Source organism: Aythya marila (genome assembly GCF_965140915.1).
Source record: "Aythya marila genome assembly, chromosome: 4".
In the NCBI taxonomy this organism is placed as follows: domain Eukaryota; kingdom Metazoa; phylum Chordata; class Aves; order Anseriformes; family Anatidae; genus Aythya; species Aythya marila.
In genome coordinates this window covers 40,943,320-40,965,932 of record NC_139045.1, presented here as the reverse complement: position 1 = coordinate 40,965,932, position 22,613 = coordinate 40,943,320, and the positions used below count along the sequence as shown (strand labels likewise).

Genomic DNA, 22,613 nt, shown 5'->3' with positions numbered 1-22,613 from the left:
GTGTTACTCACACAGCTTTTGGTGGTGTGGGCTCTCCAACAACTCATTTATCTTCCGCCTGCTGTAGGACTCATTTTTCCCATGAGGTTTAATGTTACCTTACAAGGTTTTACATCTTCAGAATCCCAGGGATTCAGACTTCGGTTATTTTATTAAAACTAGGTTTAACTCTGTCTTGAGCCTTAGCATTTTTTATAGTCTTGGTGATCCTAATTTAGTTTTAGACTATAGCTAGTATGCAGGAAACTGTTGAATTGGCTGCTTACTGGAAGGAGTAATCTTGTTGAAAAGCGTCTGGAATCTTTCTAAAATACTCTGTTAGGTTCATGTGCTTTTACAGTACAGAAGAACTATTTTGAACCCTGTGTTTTGACCATAGCAGATTCTTCTTTCCACATAATCCAGGAGTGGTTCGTATTTCATGTACTTAGACACAAAAATCAGATCATTAATCACTGAAGTAGCTGCAATTGCCTGTTAACTTTTCCTTTCAGTGAGGTCCCTCTTCTGGATTAAGTATCAAAATATGGACAGAATGCTTAAGAGACAAATCACATCCTTCATTTTCCTCCTGCTCTTTTATTGATGTACTCAGTTGGTCCGTTGCTTATTAATGACAGCAGCTTTGGGCAGCTCAGTGACATGGTCTTGGCACAGTGGAAAGCAGTGATATTTTGCCATTAAGTTTAATGTAAGAAGAGTTGAAGCTCCTCTTTTTAGTTTTCATAAGTAGTTAAATTTAATACCGTTATGGGCTGGGTATTTTTACAATAATTTGTCTGGCTCCATTAATTTCTTGCACTTTTGTGTTTAAGTGGTGGTGGTTTGAATATGTGAATGCGTGCCATGTAGCTGGGTTCTGTTTGTTCAGTGAGTAAATGTTTTCCCTATTGAAGTGAAGCCCGTGCCGAAGGTCACCTGTTAGCTATACTGCGTATTTCAGCCAGTAGCAAAATCTCAGTCCCATGAGAAGTTTTTTCCACCTTTTCCTCATAGTATTATGTACAGTCAGTTTACACTGCTTAGAAAAATACAAGTCTCTTCAGTAATGTACTAAAATACCATGTGTTCTGTGCGTTCACTAGTTTTATGTTAAGAAAACAGTTACTACAGACCTATGTAAAAAACACTTCTTCCCTTAGTTGGTGTAGGAAGCTAGTTAACATGGAAAAAATACTCATTATAATATATCCTGAGGAAGGCTGGCTGCATTTGAGTTGTCCCTTACATATGGAAATTTTACATAGTATGCTTTCACGTAGCCCTTTAAAAAAAATAAAAAAAAAAAAAATAATAAAAAAAGGTAATTTAAAATGAAAAACCGGGAAATTCAGAAGTGGTTAAAATTTGCCCCTTCACGTTGCATTAGGTGGTTAATTAATTCGGTGGCCTAAAGAAATACACATTTAAGGCTCTGTTCTGATGTGTGGCATCTGCAGACAGCACAGGAAGGAAGTGGAGATGGAAGGTACAGTAAGGATTATTTTACTTCTCACCTTTGCAGCTTCTGTATGCCATGAAAGATGGCTGGAAATCCACCTCAGTACCTGCATGGTGGGGAACAAAACAAAACAAAGGCGTAAAAGGCTTGTTTACTTGCCTTCAGTTTATCGTATGTTGTCACCAGAGCTGAATTAAAGCACACAGGTAAAGACCCAGAAGCACCTCCTACTGCTCTTGCTCTAATTTTGCCAGATGCGTACATTGCTTGGGAACAGCTGTACCAAAGCTTCCAGAGTCACCAGCTGTGCTCTCACAAATTGAGAACAAGACAATGCTTTGCCAATGCTGCCTGTCACTCTTAATCTGTAGCTCATATGCATTGGGCTTTCTTTCCCAAGCTCAACAGTAAGTCAGATCCACAGCGGAATTATCAGTTTTGAAGTGTATGACTCGCTGGTGCAGGGGTCTAACTAGCAGAATACCTCGGTGACAGATAGTTATTGCTAAAATCAGATTTTAGTCCTGCAGATGGAGAAAAGCATCAGAACCCACAAAACCAGAATGCTAACCCGTGTGGTGTAATCTGTGCTAATTAGTATGTGGTGTATGTCCTCTGCTGAGTCTGGTGGTGGAAGGAATCACATGTGTGAATGTGAAAAGGTTAATAATTAAATTGTTGTATTACAGGAAGAATCTGTTGTTTTCAGTTGTGAATTTTTGCTGTATCTCTCTGACACATTTTGATTGATTTCACTTAGTCCTCCTGGTCTTGCTGAATTTATGTACAGGCTGATAGGATCCTCAGAAGCAGGGATTTATGGATTTACACTACTGCTCATGGTTTTCTGTAGTTTTCTCCAGAACATCGTAATGGAATGGTAATTAAAGGATCTTAGAAATTCTTAGGAATTTGTTTTTCCACACAGGTTAATAAATGGTAGTCGGCTACTCCTCTCTCTCTTTCTCTATCTCTCTCTTTATGGAAATTGAAAATTAGAATTGTCAAACAGAGGAGCTTAGGCGAAACACCCATGACTCATAAAAAAAAACAACTTTCAAATCAATTTTCATGTTAAAATACTGAAATTTACTTGAAATATTCTTATTCTTCTTTTTTGTTTTGTTTTTAAAATACATTCTAACCTCAGAAGATAAATTATTTAGCAGTTTGCTGTGTACCTTGCTCCAGGTTTGTTGTGCATGTTCTGTGTAATGTCTGTTGTTTGTTGCTCTGTTCCGGAGTGGTTTGCAATGGGGCAGATTCCTTAATGTTTTACCAACTGAGAAGACTAAAGCAATGTAATGAATTCCGAAGATGACTTAGTGGTGTCTTCCAAATGAAAGTCTTGGATAGCTCCTTTACTTTGAATCTTACTTTTGTGTTTTTAATGGAGAACATAGACCATCCTGCGCAGTGTATTTTTGAAGAGCTCTTGCTGATCCCCAAGAGGTTTCAGCTAGGTGATGTGAGATGTTTCTCTTATAGACTACACTGCTTACTCCTAGCATTTGTGTGCACAGGCAGTGAAGAGATGAGTGGTGTAGGCAGGCTTTTGTATTGGTTCTGTTTTATTTCTCTGCAATTAATGCCCAGAGTTGCAAAGTCTGTGTTCAGCCTTCAGAGGTTGCCGTGTAGCTCCCTAGCTTCCCCATCATAATAGATATCGGTACATCTTTCATCTCTCCACCAGAGAAGGATTTATTGGCAGTTTTGTTTGTTTGTTTGTTTTTGTTACTGCTGTGTGGCTGACAGTGGAAAATACCTGCCATACCTGTAAATCCTATTGAATTAGAATGAGTTGATTTGCACAGGCATCGTGTGCTTGGTGTCAAAGCGCTGCCTCATCTGTGGAGTGTAGTTTCCTCCTTTCTCTTTTTCCTTTTCTCCTGTTAAAATATTTGTGAAAGCTGACAGAGGCTCTGTCACAAAGTTTCAAGGCAAAAAGGTATAATTTGTTCGGAACGTAATGAGTAATTGTGCAGACAAAAATCATACAACCACACTGAGGTTTCCTTAGGAAGAGAGATGGCAGCTTATTTTGGTGGCTGTACTGATTTGGTATGGCAGGTTGCTCGATTTTGAAAAAGCTTGCTCTAGTTAGAACTGTGTAACCAGTGCAGGTATTTAGGACGTCAGTACATGAGGTTCAAATTTTACATTTTAGGCTATCAACAGACAACCTGGTCAGCTATTAATCTGCAGAAAGTGGATTATTGGTGCTCAGGGGGAAGGATGTTAGGAGATAGTTTTGTTCAAATGCTCAGTGGAAGGCAGTTGGTGCAGCACAGCCAGTCTGTACCTCAGCAGAGAATTAGAAACGAAACAGAAAAATGATCACAGTAGCTGAAGACTGAGCAGCCTCTATTTTCTAGTTCATTTTGAAAGTCTTTTCCAGGTTTGTCAGACAAGGCCTTCTCTGGCTTACCCTACTCATGCAATCTTACTTAAGTCAGTAGGCCTACTTGGGTGTGCTGAGGGAGGCAAGGCTTTTGTAGGGATCTGGCAGCAGTGTCCACAACTGATCGTTTCTGTATTCTAGGTCTGTCCACCTGGTCCCAGCATTCCAGATCTCGACGTCGGAGGACTTCGTGTTCTAGGCATGAAGATCGAAAACCTTCTGAGGTATTTCTGGAATTTGATTTGCATTCTGTTGCATCTATCAAATGCCAAACATGTACGTGTTCTGGTAATGGATCCATTTCTCCTGAAGTGCATTTTCTTTCCTTTTCGCTCTGTTTTAGCTGGCACCTAGTGTCCCCTCCTCTGCCTTTTTATTTTTGGCCAGGAGATCACAGAGTTCAGCTGTTGACACAGCCACTGCCAGCACCAGTTTCTGTCAGTGAATTTTGGCATAGTCTGACATCCATCCAACATAGCTGTGCAGTCTTTCTTGTAATATTTTGGGAATCAGAATTTATTTGTAGCTTGTCTTGCGAACAGTGAAAATTTATCTTAGGTGCATTTATTTCATACTAGATATTGGGTCTTGGTCTGTGATCTTTGTTAATGTGCCTGTCAAATGAGGAATCGGCTTTCTGACAGTTCTGTCTTCCGTAGTGCTTTGAGGAAATCATACCAAGGGAGATGTAAATGGCTTTGAACTTTCTAGGATGGATCAACTATTAGTATAACACATAAATGAGATCCAATTCTTTGGAAGTATTCATGCTGAATCTCCATACCTTCAGGCAGGTATTATACTGCCAACTCTGAAAAGGCTGCAAAGAAAGCATTAGATTCAGGAGGTAGAATTTCTTGAGTCAGCTTACTTGCCTGATAAATGTACTTCTGATGCATTAGTGAGTGGTGGATGCTGAGAAAAACTGTGCTTTGTTAATCTCCCTGATGACAGTGTATTGAAGTCACAGAGAAGAGTTTTCACAGGAAGACTCCCATTCATTGCTCAGTGTGTTAGAACTACACCTAGTACTGTTGGCTTTCAATCTTTTTCTTTTTTTGGTTGTTGGCTGTTAAAAGCTTTTTATTTTTTTTTAGGTGAGTGTGCAGAGCTCTAGTGAATTTATTCTTGTTGAAAGTAGGCTTGCTTTCCTTAGCTATCTTTTTTACATCCCCTATAAATAAACTTAGATGCAGTTTTGAGAACTACTTCGTGAAAGACTATCAAGAAAGAAACTACAGATCTTGCTGTTGTTTTTTTTTTTTTAATGTACTTCAGTTTTCTCCTCTCCCCTTCCTTGCATTTGTTGTCAATGTCTTTCCAGTTTTGTGCTGTTCTTGCTTTTTCAGCCTGGATGGGTTTTTGTATACTTTCTTCATATACTTTTTCATATATGTTAGCTCAGTTTCACAGGCATTTAGCCCTCTCCCTCCCTCTATTTGCATTGCCTCTGCTGCTTGCCACAGCACACTCCTCTGACGCTACGCTAAGCGTGCTGGTGGAAAAGTGTCACTTGCTAAACTCCCTGGGTGAAATCCTGGTCTCACTGAAGTTGGTGGCAAAATTCCCATTGACTTTAGTCTGGCCAGGATTTCACCCCTTAGCTTTGAAGTGCTCTGCGCTTCTGAGAGCCAGCACTTCTGTAAGCTCTGCTTTGCTCCAGGCAGTCTGATTGCATCAGAAATTAGAGCAGAAAGAATGGTGTTACGGGGCCACTGCCCTGGGAAGGAGTTTCTTGGCTGTCAAGTACCACGTTAGCTCTCCTATGAGAGATCTCCTATGAGAGACAAGTTTATCTGAGTGCCCGAGTTACTTTGCCTCTCAGATTGAGCAAGTTTTGCATCCCATTTTATATTCTTAGTCTTGTTTTCATTTGACGTTTGATTGCTTTAATTCAAATCACTTAGAAGTGCAGGATCCTCTGGCCAGCTGTGCTTGTTAGTTTTGTGAGACAATTTACTTTGTAGATTATTTTTCATTTCTTGACTGCAGCCTCATAGGACTTGTAATTGGTTCGCTTAAAACACTTCATTATATTTCATTACCTGCCCTCACCTCTTCCTTCATATGGTAATATTGTTCTTTATTTTTTAAGGATAGCATTTTTTTGATCATGTCAAGACAAGTGCTGAGAAAAATGTCATAATTTTATCCTATTTTATATGACAAAACCAGAGTGGAAACAGAAACATTCTGAGACAGAAGTGGGGAGTATGAGTGTTAGGAAGGAGGAAAGGTGTCAAGATACATTGTGCTGTAAGGCAAATCACACTTAAACAGTCTCAGAAGTATTATTAACTATCAGGTACGTTGTTATCCTAAAAATCTTACATGATCTATTGAAATTTTGGGTGCGTGAATAGCGTATGATAGAAATTGCTGCCCTTGGGAGGCCTCCCTAATTAGCACGTGTGGCTGAGCTTCTTCCCCAGCCATACGCAGCTGTTGGCTGGAACTAACGGAAAAGAGCCAATGTGGCCAGTGGCTTGGGACTGGCTGGGGGACAGGAGGTTGTGGCACTTTGCCCCGTTAGCAGCCGCATAAGAGCCTAGGAGCACTTTCCTGGTAGCCTGCCTTTTCTTTTGTAAGTGCAGTAAGGGGCTGGATAGATGGCGAATTTGCTTAACCTGAACTGAGCAGTCTGCAGGGAAGCTTTTCTTGCAAGTTTTGCCTGCCTTCTTCTTGTGCTAGTGGTGCTCATTTTTAGTCACTTGGTTGCTTTTTAATCCCTTCCTTTGAAAGGGGCATCAAATAGTTAAAATGTGCAGAGTTGCAGAGGTAAGGTGCAGTTGCTGCAGTTCACAGCAGCCCTGCCTTGCAGGGAGAGCAGGGTGGGGAGAGCTGGAAGATGTGCAGACAAGTGCAGGCGTGCACTTCTGCTGCCTGTGATACCACCCTTTGCTTTCTGAAGTGCTGACAGGCAGCGGCAAACCAGGCCGAAGCTGCCACAACAGTAGCACAGCATGCCCGCTATGAGAGTGGATCCCTTTTATTTCGTTCGGTGGCTTGTGGAAGACAGCATCGCTGCTTGTCGGTGACTGCTAACCCAGAAGTTGCCAAGATCATGCTGGTTTTAGAGGTGGATGCTTTTGCGAAGGCAGAGTAAAATTAAGGTATGGTGCAGCAGTGTTGGTAGCTGATAGAATAACAAGCACATGTGCCGAACATCAAGCTGCCACCAGAATTCAAGTTTGGGGCTTATTTTATTTGTCTTCTGGGTTATTTTTTTAAAATACTTGCACAAAGAGTCATCTTGGTAGAATTTCCTCTTGCGTCTGGTCGTGGTGGAGTCACGCCTTGATTTCTACCACAGGGAATTTGTAGAATGCCTTTGGATTAGTCAGAGCTCCAATAATTAAAAGATAATAATGTTGGAGCAAAATTGAGTCTTCCTCATGCTGTTGTTCTAAGAAGACTCAAAGCTCCTGCAGCTTTTATTACAGCCAAGAGGAAGGTAAAATGGGGTAGCATCATTTAGCACCGTCTCTCCGGCGTGGGGGGAGCATCAGGGCTCATAGAGGAGCTAGCTGGAAGTCATCGTATCAGCGTTTGCACCTTCTGCCACCCCTTTCTCTGCGATGAAGCTAAACTTCTGTCCTGCAGTGGGCTGGGTTAGTTCACTGTTGATACAGTGACCTTGTTATGCTCTGTGCTCCATGGTTACCCTGGAGCTGTGAATCATAGAGTGTAAATATCAAATGTCAGTGTCTCTATTTTTCTCTCTTGGTCGCTCTCTTTGCAGGTGTTCAGAACGGACCTGATCACTGCCATGAAGTTACATGACTCCTTCCAGCTGAACCCTGATGAATACTATGTGCTGGCAGACCCCTGGAGGCAGGAGTGGGAAAAGGGAGTGCAGGTGCCAGTTAGCCCAGGGACCATCCCAGAACCAGTAGCCAGGTATAGTTTGGAGGAATGTAAACAAATATACATTTATGCTAGCAGCTTTTGTCTACGTTGCCTTGGCTTCTTGAGCTTTATTCTGCAGTGTCTAGCTAGAAAGGTCCTGGTTCTCAGAGAGAGCAACATGCCTCAGCTTTTTGAATGGTCAGAGGGGTCAAGAGTCAGGCCTGTTCTGCCTGTGTGTTGACATACGAGTGAGTATCAGAGAGTCATTTCTGGCGTTATGTTAGGATGGAGTTTAATGACAGAGCTTTAAAAATCCCTTCCATTGCATTTTTAAGCCCAGACTTGACCTCACTCAGTATTGCTGGGAGAGACCTCGTCTTTGTGCGCAGTTCCAAGCCATAGGTTCTTTTCAGAGAACAATTCGACAAGCCAGATTTAAGAGCTAGAGAAAATACAGCATTTATTTTGGTTTTATGATTTTTTTTCATTTGATTTACTAACTCAGAAAACTGTTTGTACAACGTTTTAGCTGTTTTAAGAACCATCCTGATGTGTGTGTAACTGAACACATTAATGTGAGATTTTCCAGCTCTTATCCAAGAAACCATTATTTTCCTTCCCTTGTTTGTTACACTTAGATGTTGTTTTCTGTTTCAAATTAAACAATCCAGCTGTAAGGGCAGGAGCGCACTGCAGCCCATCTATCTGTTTCATGCTTAGTTGGGACAGGAGTTGGAGAAAGTGAGAAGGATGATTGCCACTTAAACATGCTAGATCTCTTTGAGTGAGTGCAGGCTGGTGCGTACAGCATTGCCACGTGACACAGCAGTGCTGAAGGGGCCACAACAGCCCAAGCGCTGATACACAGCAAAAAAATCTGGCTTATGTGACAGTGCTTCCGTTAGCTTCCGTCTGGCAGCTTTAATGTTGCAGGGGGTTTGCAGGAGGGTTTGTTTGTGCTTCCTGTGTTCTGTGCAGAAACCTGTAGACAGCTGCACAGCCCCACCAGGCCTGTACAGTGCAGAACTGACCTGCATGGCAGGTAAACCCTTTACTCCTTCGCCTTCAGAGGGATCAGAGCTGGTGCTCTCCTCAGGGAGGCAGCTCGGTGTTTCCCTGTCTGCTGGGCACTGCAGGGCACAGGAGCGTGCTGTTTGACCATGGAGCTTGTACCCTGCTCCACGCTGCCCTCACCCACAGCCTGTATAAATGCCCCCCCCCCCCTCTGCACAGGTGCATTCACGTTGTCTCCTCCTTGCTGTGCTCTTTGAAGTCTGCAGGAGGGCCAGGAGACCTGGGAGCAGGGGGAGACCCTCCCAGGTATTCCCCGACCTGTGTCTGCCTTAAGTCTGGGGAGGTAGCTGGGTGGCCCTGTCAGCTCCACGTGCTCTTTAGGAGAGAGTCACGCTTGTGAATGTGCTCCAAAATCAAGAAATTAAAGGGGATGGGGAAGGAGGGCACCCAAAGGTGTGGATGTCAGCACAGGAGGCACTGCTATTTTTTTTTAGGCGCTGAGCTGTCTTGTGAGGTTTTTACTGCTGAGTACCTGCTGCTCAGTGGCCTCCTGATGCCTGATTCTTACCCTGTTTGTCCCCTCGCAAGATGCCAGAGTTATGCTGGAGTGCTCAAACAGTTCCATGCTTAACGTTGGGAGGGGAGGATGAGGTTACCCTGAGTTGGGTCAGCAGCAGTAGCAGCTGGTGTAGCATAAAAGGAAAACACAGCCCAGCAGGGTGGGGAAAGGAGTGAGTCCATGTGGTGCTTCAGTGTGAGTGTAGCCTCAGACAGGTGATTTGCCTAGTTGAACCTCCTTTTCGGAGCATTGCAGCTCTTTTTTTATATATTTTTTATTTACTTCTGTCTCAAAAATAACGAGAGTAAGGTGTTGTTTGTAAAGCCAAACTACCTGTGTTTATTTCTTCTGTGCCACTACAGTGGTGTATAGACAGTGTGTGCAGCATGCAGCCCAGAGGTTGTAATTTCCACACAGAGAAGTACTTGGGAAGGAATTGATGGTACAGAAGATTCAGCAAGCAGTGCCCCCTGTTTAAAATAAAACGTCTGTGAGATGTAGTAGTCTGTAATATTTTAATACTGTGCAGTATGACCAGGATCAATTCAGGCAGTGCAGTTAGCCTGCCAAAATCGTTCACCTTCTCATTCTTACACAGTTCCCTTCTGCACCACAGAAGCTGAAAATTCAGCATTTGGCCCTTGTCCATTATGTCTCAGGTTCAGATTTTGTCTGAAATAACCTAGGTGAGGGGAAGGTTTAGGGCTGTGCAGGAGACTGGTTTACAGAGATCTGGTTGTGCAGATGCAGTAATGACAGGTCAGGAGATCTTTCTTTTTTTTTTTTTTTTTTTCGGGGGGGGGGGGGGCACAGTTGGGAGCAAAACAGGGCAGAGGATGTCCTCCTTCTCATGGAGCTTTGGCTGTTCCCAAGAGAAAGCCCTGTCTGCGTGGGGTGGTGCCATCTCTGCCCGCGTGGGATTGGAGCACAAAAAAATCACCAGTGCTAGTGCTGGGACTGGCGCTGCAGGAAGGAGTCATTTGGCAGCGTGGCCCTGTTGCTCCTGGAGGTATCAGTGTTACACCAGGAACTGGGTTGCACTCGCACTGAATTTTAGCCTGTGCAGCTACCTAAGAGAAAGTGCAGCATCCTCTGCTGAGAGTCCTGCACAGCAGCTGAACTGACAGAGCTGTCTGGCTCTTTGGAGGTGAATCTTCAGCTCACTGGGAGAATGACTGCTGTCCTTCGCCTACTGGGACATTTCTGCCCACGGTTCCTGGTGCCGCAAAGTTGCAGTAATGCAAGAATCTGACCTAGACCAGGTTATGTGCTGTAGGTAGTTCACTGTCTCCTGAACCAATACCTGTGCTTGAACAAAATCCTGGCCTGCAGCTCAGATGCGCTTTTGTGTTGTTCTGGTTGGCCGCCTGGAGCCTTCAGACCCTGAGAGGGGGGAGAGGTAGTTTCAGTGGCTACTGATTAATATTTGCGCAAAGGTTTGGCGCAGTACGGGATTAGGCATTGTGAAAGAGGAAATGCAGACCTAGGATGCCAGAGGTTGGATCTGTTTGGGTAAGTGAAGGCCAAGCAATTGCAAATTTCTGATTCTCTGTGGGAAAGGGCTTCTGAATTTCACAAAGATGGTGATGCTGTAGCAAAAAACCCTCCCAAACATTCAAAAGCAATGCACTGTAAGAAACAAAACTTTAATTCTTGAATTTTCTTGACCTTGCTATGGTAGTTAAGCAGATGGATTTAAAAGAAGTCATAAAACAGTTTAACACCTGTGTATATGGCAGCCATCACTACCTAAAGACAGACTGTCTAACTCTAGTTTTAAACGAGTATGACATTCAGGTAAGAGTAGCCAGAGTTCTGTCCTCCATTTTTTTCATTTTATTTATAATTCTGGAAATGAAAAGGGTTTCTAGATAATTCCAATTAATTTATCATAATATTGCAAATCCTGTATGAAAATGCAATGTACTGGTTTTTGTTCCCATCTCAGTTGTGCAAGATATGCTTTGAAGATTGCTTGTGCCTGTTAGCCACTTAGCATGAGGCATTTTGAGTTCTCTAGAAACAAGTTTTTCAGCAGCCCAGCATATCTAGTGTGCATTTGTCTGTTTTAGGATTGTGTCTGAGACAAAAGCTGTCACGTTTACACGCCCCAGGAAGTACATTGCTTCGTCAGGCTCCGAGCCTCCAGAGCTGGGCTATGTCGACATTCGGACCTTAGCAGACAGCGTGTGTCGCTATGATCTCAATGATGTGGATGTAGCATGGCTGCAACTTGCCAACGAAGAATTCAAAGAAATGGGTGAGCAATGAGCATTTTGTTGTTTGTATTTTTTTTTTTTTTTAAAGCTGGTAAGCTTAAGAAGAATTTTTGCAAGGGGTCAGCAGTGGGAAGAGGTGATAGAGATCTGAAGAGACTAATCACCTTGGGGTTTCTGTGGGAGGCCAGATCTGATGTGATTAAGCCCTAATGTGTATGCTTTTGTAACTGCTCAGTTGTGTTTGCTTAGACCAGGTCAGAATATGGCAACGTGGTCGTGTTCTCTGCTACTTTCTGCTTTATAAGGGAGTTCTCACAAAATTCCAATTTTGCCATCAAGGCCCTTAAGAGCTCATCAGACTATTCATGTAGTTCTGTGTATTTTTCTCCATTAAAAAGTGAAATGCTTCCTGATCTGCAGTTGGAGGGCTTGCCTTACAGTGTCCCTGCAGCTATGAATTCCCAATGTTTTCTTTGATATCTGCTGCAGTGCTTCAGGTGTTGAAAATGTATAATCTTTCTTTAAAAGCCAGAACGCAACATTTGAAATGAAGCCACAGCTCCTTCACTCCCATTTTTTAAATCCTTATCAACAGACAGTGGGTGACATCTCTCTAAAGGATTTTTATAAAGCGATAGCAGTCACGAGGTTAGAATTTACTTGCAAGCTGTTGTAACTCTTGCCATAGTGTGCTTTGCCAGCATAGCATTTTGGGGCTGCAGGGCAACGTTTGCTCTGTTCATTAGCAGGGTTTTGGGTGTTTCCTCCTGCTACCTCAGCTGCTCTGTTTGGGTAGTAAGGAATGCATCGATCTCTGTGGTAAGGTCCTGTTCCCTGAAGGTGGAAACACTTTTGTAGAGTGTTTCTCCTCTGATCTGGGATTTAGGGAGGTTTTTTCTTCAGCATTTTGTGGAATTTGTGGCTCAGTTACTCACAGAGAGAGCCAAAGGAAGAGTTTTCTTGTTCAAATGCATATCATGAGGTTGCCATCTTCTGTATGTCACAGTGAATATTAGGTATTAGGAGTTAGGCAAAAGTAGGGTGTCATCCTAAGCCTATGCTTCAGTGTAGTAATCTAAGAATATGGAAATTCTTGCGTTAAACTGACTTTACAAGGGGAAAATGACTGGTGTAGTAGCATGGCTTTCTTGGTTTCACAAGGGTTTGTGTCGTAATGTTGTGGTAAGGGTTGGTGTAGTACCAACGTGGAAGCATTGCATCCAACTCATGCTCATGGCAAGTGAGAGATGGAAGATGGGGGAAGCACTGTGCACTTTATTTTTCCTTCTGCTTTTCTGGCAGATACTTTCTTGGGATTATAATTATCACTTCATAATTCAGATTTGTTAATTATATTGCATAACATAATGGAGCTGTAGTCACTAATAGTTTTCTGATGGACACTGCAGAGACCGGTTCCCCGATTTGATGCTGCATTTATTACACCTCTGGTTTTCACTTTTTCAAACAAATCTATTGGTGTAGCAAGATCTGATGGGGACCTCATTTGGGGTTGCACCCTGCTGGGATGGAACTTAAGAAATAATAGGAGGAAAAAAAAAAAAAAAGAAAAAAGCTGTTGTTAGAAACTGCTAATTTGGTACAAATATCATACCAGATTTTGTCATTGATTTTGTTTTTCCTTCACTTTCTGTTCAAAACTCTGTCAAATCTTTTACTAGAGATAGAATATCTGGGTTGCAAAATTGCAGCAAAAGCAAAAGCCATAGATGTTGTCATCCAAGAAGGAAAAATGAGAACAAGACCAGGAAGCCAAAATCAGTTTATGAGTTTCTTTGAGGATTTTGAAAGATAGGTTTGAATACTGTGCTTCTATTAATTTAATATAGTTATACAACTTCTTGTCATTTTTTGCAGTTTCCCTAGTTCGTGCTGGAACAGGCACGATTGTCTAGGGGTGAAATATGTGTGTTTGTGGTGGGGGGAGTTGGGCTGTATATACTCTGGTGTTGTTAAAAAAAATAAATAAATAAATATCTGGAGTTGTGTGTAGTGGTGGTGGTTGTTCCCTTTCAATAAATAACAAATCCTGTTTCCCAGGGATGCCTGAGCTGGACGAGTACACAATGGAAAGGGTCATAGAGGAGTTCGAACAACGGTGCTATGACAACATGAACCATGCTATCGAGACAGAAGAAGGACTTGGGATTGAATATGATGAAGATGTTGTCTGTGATGTCTGTCAGTCTCCAGATGGAGAAGATGGCAACGAAATGGTGTTTTGTGACAAATGCAATATTTGTGTGCATCAGGTATGGCGGCCAGGGCACAGCAGGGGAGTGCAGGGGTAGCAACAGAAACTTTTCTAAACTGCTAAAGATGATAGGTTGGATTTTTCCATTGACAGACACTGATCTATTAAGTTGGTGCAAAGTTCTCTATTGAGCAGTGGGATGAATTCAGAAATGATAAAATTGAGAAAGACAGTTATTACATGTGACTGTAGAAATGTCATACTAAGAGGATTAAGAAATGGTGTTGTTACAATACACACAAACAACAAGGAAGTTAGAAGGTAAGGAGTAGCCTCCCCAAAACGTGTACCTTGTTGTACATTCTCACCTGGTCACTTCTCTTGCTTTCTTCTTACTCTTTCTATGCACCTACTGACCCGAGCTGAGCTAATGAAGCGCTATTGTGTAGCAATTAAAAAGCCTTTTTAGCGTGGAATTACAGATCCAGTTTTGGTGTATCTGTTTTCTTGGCTGCTTCCTGCTATGGAAGATGCCTTCCTGTGAGCTTGTTGTTCCTTCCCAACTTAAGTTTGCTTTGTCATTCACTGTTCAGAAAGCTGTGTTGTCTGATAAGCAAGAGCAGCATTGTCTTGCACGCGTTACTTAAATGTATTTGTACAAGTGAAATAACATCTATGAAAGCTGTAAGGTAATTTACCTTACAATTTAGCTTGCTCCGCAAGCTAATGTTTCTATAGTGTTATAAATTCCATTAACGATGTTTTGAGAGTTCTGAAAGGCTACCTGTGATCACAGCTAAGAAGTAACAGAAATGCATGTCATCTCCTCTGTCCGCTTTCTCTTTCCTGTGAACGGGAGTACAGGCATGTTATGGGATCCTGAAGGTGCCGGAGGGCAGTTGGCTCTGCAGGACCTGCGCGCTCGGTGTTCAGCCCAAGTGCTTGCTGTGTCCCAAGAAGGGTGGCGCCATGAAGCCGACCCGGAGCGGCACCAAGTGGGTTCACGTCAGCTGTGCTCTGTGGATTCCAGAGGTAGGCACGGATCTGCCAGGAGTGTCCCTCTGTTGAGTGCTGCTGTGGTTCTGGGAGAGAGGGAATCTGATAAGAACACTGCTCAGCCTAGCGTGTGTTGCTACAGCGACTTGCATGTGTATATGTGGTGCTTCCTAGGAAGTCAGTATAAAAGATGTTCAATGTAAGGTCTGGCAGGATAATGCATCATCTGTAAAGAAAGTAATTACATTAAGCTTTGTCAATCAAAATTAGGCCTCGGAAGGGATGACTGATGGCAAAGCTCATTTAATGAGCACACAAAGTACTGTTTCATTTTGTACACCAAACATTAAAGGTGAAGAAGGGGGAAGTTTGGATGTGACAATGAGAATTCCTATGGCCTTTATAATCAAAATGGTTATTTTTTGCAATAACTTTAAACTGATGGGGGGTCATCTAGAAACTAGTTTGATCATTCAATGAGGAACTGCTTTTTAAAAACAAATTGTGATTCTTTTAGTTCCTTACAAACTGAGGAACTTGGAATACGCAAATTTTGCATATGCATGCAGGGAATTGGATTTCTTTGATAAGATTATTTCCCGTTTCATTTAAAGGTGTAATAATTGCTCTGGTTTTTAATATTTTTTCTCTTAGGTGAGCATTGGAAGTCCAGAGAAAATGGAGCCCATTACAAAAGTGTCTCACATTCCCAGCAGTAGATGGGCATTGGTGTGCAGCCTTTGTAATGAAAAAGTTGGGGCTTCTATACAGGTAAGTTAATAGTATGAGTATCTCTCTGTTTTGTTTTGTTGGGATTTTGTAGATAGGCACATGTATTCTCAGTAAAGTTTCTTGGATTTAATGTTTGCTACTATGGACTTAATTGCATACAAAGTGCTTTTGAAAGTTAGTGTGCTCATTCCTTCTAGTAAAATTTCAATAAAAATAGGTCATCCCATAAAACGTTATAATCTGTAGATACATAGATACGTTTATTAGTACACCTGAAATAAAACTTAAATGCTGTTGAGTAGAAGGAGAAAATATATTTCTGTGATGTATGTACCACATGCACAATCAAAACTTGGATGCTGAAAGCTTCTGTGCTGAAACCTATGTTAGCCCCTATTCAGTGACTTCTAAGATGAGGTAGATACTTCAGTAGGAGTTGTATAATTGCTTCTAACAACTGAAATTTTAAAGGTGCTGAGCATGCCAAGATTTTACTAAAGTCAGTGGAAGCAAACACCTTCACTTCGATGATGAAGCTAGTTGGTTTTGAATTTCTGATTTTAGGTACTAAACATTGGACTGTTTTGGCTGTCAGTATAGTTGGGATTAGAGTGATTTCAAGCTCTGTTTTTATTACAAAGAAGGCAGTGAAACTACAGGCCTTTGCCTTTTTTCTGGATCTATTTTATTCATCTTAATGTTGCTTCAGCTTTTTTAATTTACTGAGGAGAATATCTGATCAGTTAATAACAGGCTTTTTGAGCACCGAGAAAGAAACATTGCTGGACTGGTCTGCCCCAAGATTCAGGCAAGCCACAAGTTGAGGGATTGAGCCCCATTTCCTCCATTGGTTGTGGGTAGATCTGGAGCTCTTGTTGTTTCTGTGGAAAAACAAACCAACCAATCTCCTGGGTGTCAGTTTCCCAGCTCATGTTGCTACAGAAGCAGAGCCACATTATCCTTCTGACTTCTGATACTCACCTGAGCTCAGTGGTGATGATTGCCTGCAACAGTTATATGGGGCAGAATCAAAGAAAAATGAAAGTCTGGTCTTTGCGTTTCCAAAAAGAATGATGTCCATAGGCAATATATAAGCTATAAAGCCAATGCTATAAAGGCAGTTGTTTTGTACCAACAACTCACATTCTTGGGCCAGTGCCAGTTTGGCTCACTGCATAGTTCTGAAATTCTCTCTGTAGTTTCAATTGGACATGGCCACAGCCTGTCTCACTGTAGCCTGTGAATTGTTGTCACTGTTAAATACACTGAACTGATCTGTACCAGAGCATTTCAGATTGGGCAGTGTGGTTTCATGTGCATAATTACATTGGATTATTAACTGTAAAGCATTTGCAGATCCTTTACAGTAAAAAAAAAAAAAAAAAAAAAAAAAGCTTTGAAATGTGAAGTGATAATTTTGAAAACAATTGTAGAATCTAGAGATTGAGAAAACATGTTCTTAAAGCCTACATTTTTTTGAAGAGGATCTATCCGCTTTCCTTTCCTGAGAGATCAGACAAAAGTTTAACTTACTTGGGAAGAAGTGGATGAGAGAAAGGGAGAGGTGAGCCACTTACAGCAAAGTGTTACAACCATGTAGAAAAACGTAATAAAATGTAGGTTAGAATTTGCAATAATGCTTGCTCACCTTCAAAATGTTTCAAATACTTAAGGAAATGATCATCATAAAGTTCCCTGAGCCAGACAGGACAGTACTGCTGCCTATTTAACAAGTAAGCAGCCTGAAGTAGAACTCTTACTATTTTGTGGTGAGCCTAATGTTACAGTAACTGTGATGGTAAGGCACAAAGATGGCTAAAATCCTATTCCTCTTAGAGATCAGATTTTATTCATTTCCTTTTTTCCTCTATTTTGAGCCATTTGATGAAGTAGCCAGAAAAAGTTGTAAAACAGCAATGCAGCAGTAGTTACAGTGAAATCAGTCCATTTCTATTCAAGGAATGTATTTAAAAAAGTACGTTTTGAAGTGGAGAAATCTGTCCACAGTATGTAAACTTGTAAATGTAGTACCTCCTTGCAGGAATTGTGTAAATCTTAGTATCATTAAAGCTAGCAATGAGAAGTATTTAGGTTTGTATTGTGAAATCTTACATGGCAGAGAACATCATTTTACAAAGTCACTGCACTATGAAGGAATAGCATTAACAGGATGAACTAAGAGAGAGCAATTCTTGATCCTCCAGAGATGTTATGAAATGTTCACAGTAATTAGAAAAGCCAGCAGCTGGAAGTATGTATCAGGCTGGGCAGAGACCAGCTGGAATACGCTTGGAAAAACGAGACTGCAGAGTCTCCCAAGTTCAGCAGCTTTCATTCTGATGATGCACACTTGCCCCCCTCCTCCCAATAAAACATGAGCCACACTGAAAGCTACTCTAAATGATGGCAGGTTGGAAACCATAGCTGGAGTATTCTTCTGTATGGTTTGGTACAGCTTTTGCCCTGTTGGTTAGAGAGAGGAAAGGACAAAAGATGCTTTTTATTTTTTTTAATTCCTTTTATATGTTGATTTTTAATTAAAGAATATTCATTTGAAACTTCTGCAGTTTAGTGTACCTTCCATATGCCTGCTGGCTGCTGAGTCAACCTCAGCAGGAAAATCCAGGGAAAGATACTTTGCTTCTTCACAAAGTACTGCATAAACATCTTAGTGCGGTGCACTTCTCTTTAAGGTTAGATGAGTTGTGGTAAGCATAGTTTCGTTTCCTCCTAGTTAATATCAGTAACATTCATTTAAACTTCAGATTCTTTTCACTGGAGGCAGACAGAGGTGTAAGTTAAGTGTGTGTATGTGTGTATCTAAACCTTTCAGTTTACAGCTGGCAATAGCTAGAGCAGCATTTTGCAAGAGAAAGTGTAACTGAAATGTAGTGCTAAGTCATCTGACCTGGTGCCCATCACTCCAGTGAACAGCTGGTTGACTGGGAACGAAGAAAAGTGGAAAAAAACCCTGAACTTTCAATTCTTCCCATCCCCCAGGTGAAGTGAAGGCTGTGAGCAAGCAAAGTAGGGATTGACAGTGATATAGTATTTGACATCATAAGCTTTCCATAACAGGAAAAGAAATACCTAGTCAGTTGAGGCCTTTTGGGTAGCATGCATGCGTCCAGGTGCTGGGAAAGACTTTCAATTAAAGTATCAGACTGGCCTGCAGCCACTGAGGTGTTTTTTTTCCCCCGTCTCATGCTGGCACAGTCAAAGGAGGAACACTTTGCTTTGTGTAACGCTGCTTTAAGTGAGTGGCTCTGCTTGCGGGTTTGCTGGTTATTGAATAGTGTGGTTGGGCTAGGGAGGGGCTAACCACTCCTGTCCCACTGGGCCACTTGGTCGTTGCCTGGCCTGAAAGCACTAAATTGTAAACCTAATTAAAAGAGAGCAAGAAAGTACATGCAGCTTAGAAGCAGAGCCTGGTAATGGGGTTGCTCTTCCAAAGCAGTCCTGGCCGCTTAAATAGTTTTAGGCACTGTGGCTTCTTAGTATTTGTATTTGATGAATTTTCCTCTAATTTGTGCAGTGTTCAGTGAAGAACTGCAGAACAGCCTTTCATGTCACCTGTGCGTTTGACCGTGGCTTGGAGATGAAGACGATACTGGCAGAGAATGATGAGGTGAAATTCAAGTCGTACTGTCCCAAGCACAGCTCCACCAAGAAAGCAGATGATGAGACCTTCAGCGAGAGCCCCGGCCAAGAGAATGGGAACGGGATTCAGGACAGCTCTCTTCCTGCCCACATTGACCCTTTCCACAGCATGGATCAAAACCAGGAGGAGGCCCACAGAGTCAGCCTCCGCAAGCAAAAGCTCCAGCAGCTGGAGGACGAGTTCTATACTTTTGTTGAGTCTTCGGAAGTGGCTAACGTGCTGCGGCTGCCCGAGGAGCCGGTGGGATTCCTTTACGAGTACTGGAAGCTGAAAAGAAAAGCCAACTTCAATAAGCCTTTGATTACCCCAAAGAAGGATGAAGAGGACAATCTGGCCAAACGAGAGCAGGACGTTCTGTTCAGAAGGCTGCAGCTCTTCACACACCTCCGGCAGGATCTGGAGCGGGTAAGCCACTGCACTGCCTGTGCTTGTGCAAGGTGTGCTGGGCTTCGTTAGCTGTTTCTAAACAACATGCTCGGTTATTGCCACTGCATGCAGGCACCCCGTGCAACTCGAGGTGGTATTGTCAGCTTGGTACAAGATGGTTAATGCTATTTCTGTTTAAATTTCAGAGCCAATACTTGGTTATGTCAATTACCTTTTTCAGCCAGAGGGTTAGTTCACAGGGCCCTTGGCTCTTGGTTTGCAGTATGCTGTCCCCTTATAACTGGATTGTGCACTGAGGCTTTTTTTTTTTTTTTACTAACACCGATGGCTGTGGAATGTACTGCAACCCCCAGATGCCCTTAGGGCTTTCTCTGCTCCTTTTGCCTTGTGCACAAGAAGGGAAGGGTCTGAAACTTACCTTGATTTGGAGCAAGTGTGTTTCCTGTTGGCACAGCATGGTAGGACGGTATTTCATTGGACTATCTGTATGTAGTAGGTTTGGTAGGCTGTTCCAGTTAATTAGGTTCAGATTTGTTTGATTTTGGTTGATAAGCTAAAAACAGTTGAATAGGATCAGTAGGGTGTTCTAACCACATCTGATCCTGAAATCACCTGAATTCCTCTTTTTTTTTTAAACAAACAAACAAACAAACAAACAACAACAACAACAAAAATACTAGAGACACTAAGGAATGTAAGAGCCAGGAAGCGTACTACAGTTTGTTTAGTTTTTCATGTATATCCAGTGTCCAGCTCATGCAGGCCACCAATAGAACCTGACTCACAAAGTCCTGCCTTAACAGGGTTGGTGGTGAACAAGAACCTCTTCCAGAATTGTATCTTGTCTTTCAGTCTGGGCAGCAGGTGCTAATAGATCTATCTGCTGCATCCTTTGTAAAGGATCCAAGTGGCTAATTGTTCTTCTAATGAGTTGCTCTTGGAGGTTTTTAAATATTTTTTTCCTCTGGTTTCAACTTCCGGCCTGTGATCCTTCTCTCCCTGTGTTAGACTGCTGCTACCTTCTGTATTTTGTTTTCTGTTCAGCATGTTCAAGATCTTTTTTATTCTTCCCTTTGATCAGTTAAACAAGTGGAGTTTATCACAGTGTTCTCTGGGTCTTAAACGATTCTGTATGTATCCTTTCTGTTCTAAAGTATGGTGTCAAAACAGGATACATCGTTCTAGCACCACTTTTAATATTTTACTACTCTATTATTCTCACTGATACATACATCAAAGAGAACTCAGATGCTAAAAAAAAAAAAGGGGCCTATTTTTTTTGCTCTTCTTCAGGTTGTCTGTTAGACTTCATTATGAATTACATTAGTGACAGTGTCACCCATCTAGAAACATTTCTAAATGGTGTCATCCAGTTCACCTAATAAAACAGGTAATTTTGTGGACAAGATGTGTCTTTGTTCTGCGGCTCGGATCAGACAAGGAAGAGAACAAAAGGCTGTGAACTGTACCAGGAAGGGCAACAGGCTAGACGAATGCCTTCCAGTTCAAATCCACAAAGTAATGACAGCTACTGAATATCTGAAGTGCTGTCTGGGCCAGGACTGGGAGCCTAATACAGGAGACCCTCAACACACATTAAAGTGAGTCTCCTCCTCAGCGAATTTGAGATCAGCCCATAAGGCTCTGATCAACAGCACTCCTTTTACCGTGTGTGGCTACGCTAAATTGAGAGAGGAGCCTTGAAAACAATCCCATAAACTCCTCAGTGATCCCCATCACTACTGTTAAGCTCTGAGAGTGACAGCTGTGAAAGTAAATTCTTACACTACTGCTAGATTAGAAAGTCACATTTTAAGACCAGAGATGTAGTTCTCTTCTGAAAAACTAGCCCCTGTCAACATAAACATTTTGCTGTTTTCAGTCCCTGCCACCTCCCTGGTGCTATGGCATGGATGGACTGGCCTGCCCTCACTTTTAACAATTACCATACAATGGCAGGGTCAATATAAAGAATGGTACCAGTGAATAGGCCTCCACATTTTCATACTACATTAAGTATTTCTTGTTGGGTCTCAAACAACAGGGAACAAGTGGTGCTGGGCTATATAGTACTGAGCATATTTAAGCATTTTCAGCATTTCTCTAGATTTGTATGTGTGTGTATATATACACATGTACATATATACATACGATATAACTGTTCATAGAATTTACTTCTGCACTGTGAGCCTCCAAAATCCGACAGCCTAAGCTGTCAATTAAATGGTATTTAAGATTGTCTTGTAATATATATATATATATATATTTAAATTTATCCTTCTTCAACATACCTTGTTAAAATGGTGTATCGTACTTAAGCTGAATTTATTTGAACCACTGAGTTACAGCATTATAGAAACACAATTCCTTTAAAACTCATCAACTTGATGCCTTCTAGGTGCGTAATCTCACTTACATGGTGACCCGAAGGGAGAAAATCAAGAGATCTGTTTGCAAAGTTCAAGAACAGATATTTAACATCTACGCAAAGCAGTTGGAACAAGAAAGAGTTTCAGGTATGCTTCAGCATTTATCTTTTACACACACCACCACAGGCACAAGCATTGAAAGATTTGGCTAGAGACTAATGACTAATTTTGAAGGACAAGCAGGACCTCATTTATTCTCATTAAAATCTCGTATAGTCCACCAGGCATTGGCAGACTGGAATTAAAAAATGAGAATTTGCCTAGCGCTAATGGTGGGCACGCTGCTATAGAAACCCGTACGTTTGCACTCTTACCGATGGGCATGGAGCAGCTTGCTGCTTCAGGTCCTGTCTGCTGCAAGTCCTTAATGGCTCCTTCTACAACAGAGAGACCGTGACTTACATTCAAGTGCCATATGCTGTCTAGTAGGTTTGTGCTTTATCAGTGCCACGGCATTAGTATTTAGTACATGTTTCTTTGCAACAACGTACTTCCTTCTGCCTAATCTCACTGACAGTAGTCTTTTCTCCTAGAGGAGCAACTTCAAAATTACCGTATTAACTAGGAAACCGGGAAATAGCCACACAGTCATGGTGTAAAGATGCTGGGTAGGCAGCCAAACACCCACTTATATTGAAGAATGGAGTTAAATAAGTACAAATCAAAAGTTACGTTTGCCCAGACATGGACTGCTTGACTAACCCAGTGTG

The 22,613-nt window shown here is 41.9% G+C and overlaps 1 protein-coding gene and 1 long non-coding RNA gene across 15 annotated transcripts in view; one reads left to right on the top strand and one right to left on the bottom strand.

The window, feature by feature from the left end:
- JADE1 (jade family PHD finger 1) overlaps positions 1-22,613 on the top strand; it is a 147,437-nt gene that overhangs the window by 123,410 nt on the left and 1,414 nt on the right. For 8 of the 14 annotated variants that reach the window (XM_082760336.1, XM_082760324.1, XM_082760337.1 and 5 more), the window contains 8 exons: positions 3,984-4,066; positions 7,585-7,742; positions 11,337-11,524; positions 13,545-13,756; positions 14,563-14,730; positions 15,349-15,465; positions 18,962-19,492; positions 21,873-21,990. In XM_082760336.1, the coding sequence (XP_082616462.1) occupies positions 3,984-4,066; positions 7,585-7,742; positions 11,337-11,524; positions 13,545-13,756; positions 14,563-14,730; positions 15,349-15,465; positions 18,962-19,492; positions 21,873-21,990 (1,575 nt within the window). Of the gene's footprint in view, positions 1-3,983; positions 4,119-7,584; positions 7,743-11,336; positions 11,525-13,544; positions 13,757-14,562; positions 14,731-15,348; positions 15,466-18,961; positions 19,493-21,872; positions 21,991-22,613 lie in introns of all 14 variants that reach the window. The other 6 variants (XM_082760331.1, XM_082760332.1, XM_082760330.1 and 3 more) reach the window with 2 other exon arrangements.
- Positions 19,225-22,603, bottom strand: LOC309878141. The gene is made up of 3 exons (XR_014317491.1): positions 22,218-22,603; positions 19,893-20,027; positions 19,225-19,354 (listed from the first exon to the last, which is right to left on the bottom strand). It is a non-coding gene; the product is annotated as an uncharacterized lncRNA (long non-coding RNA).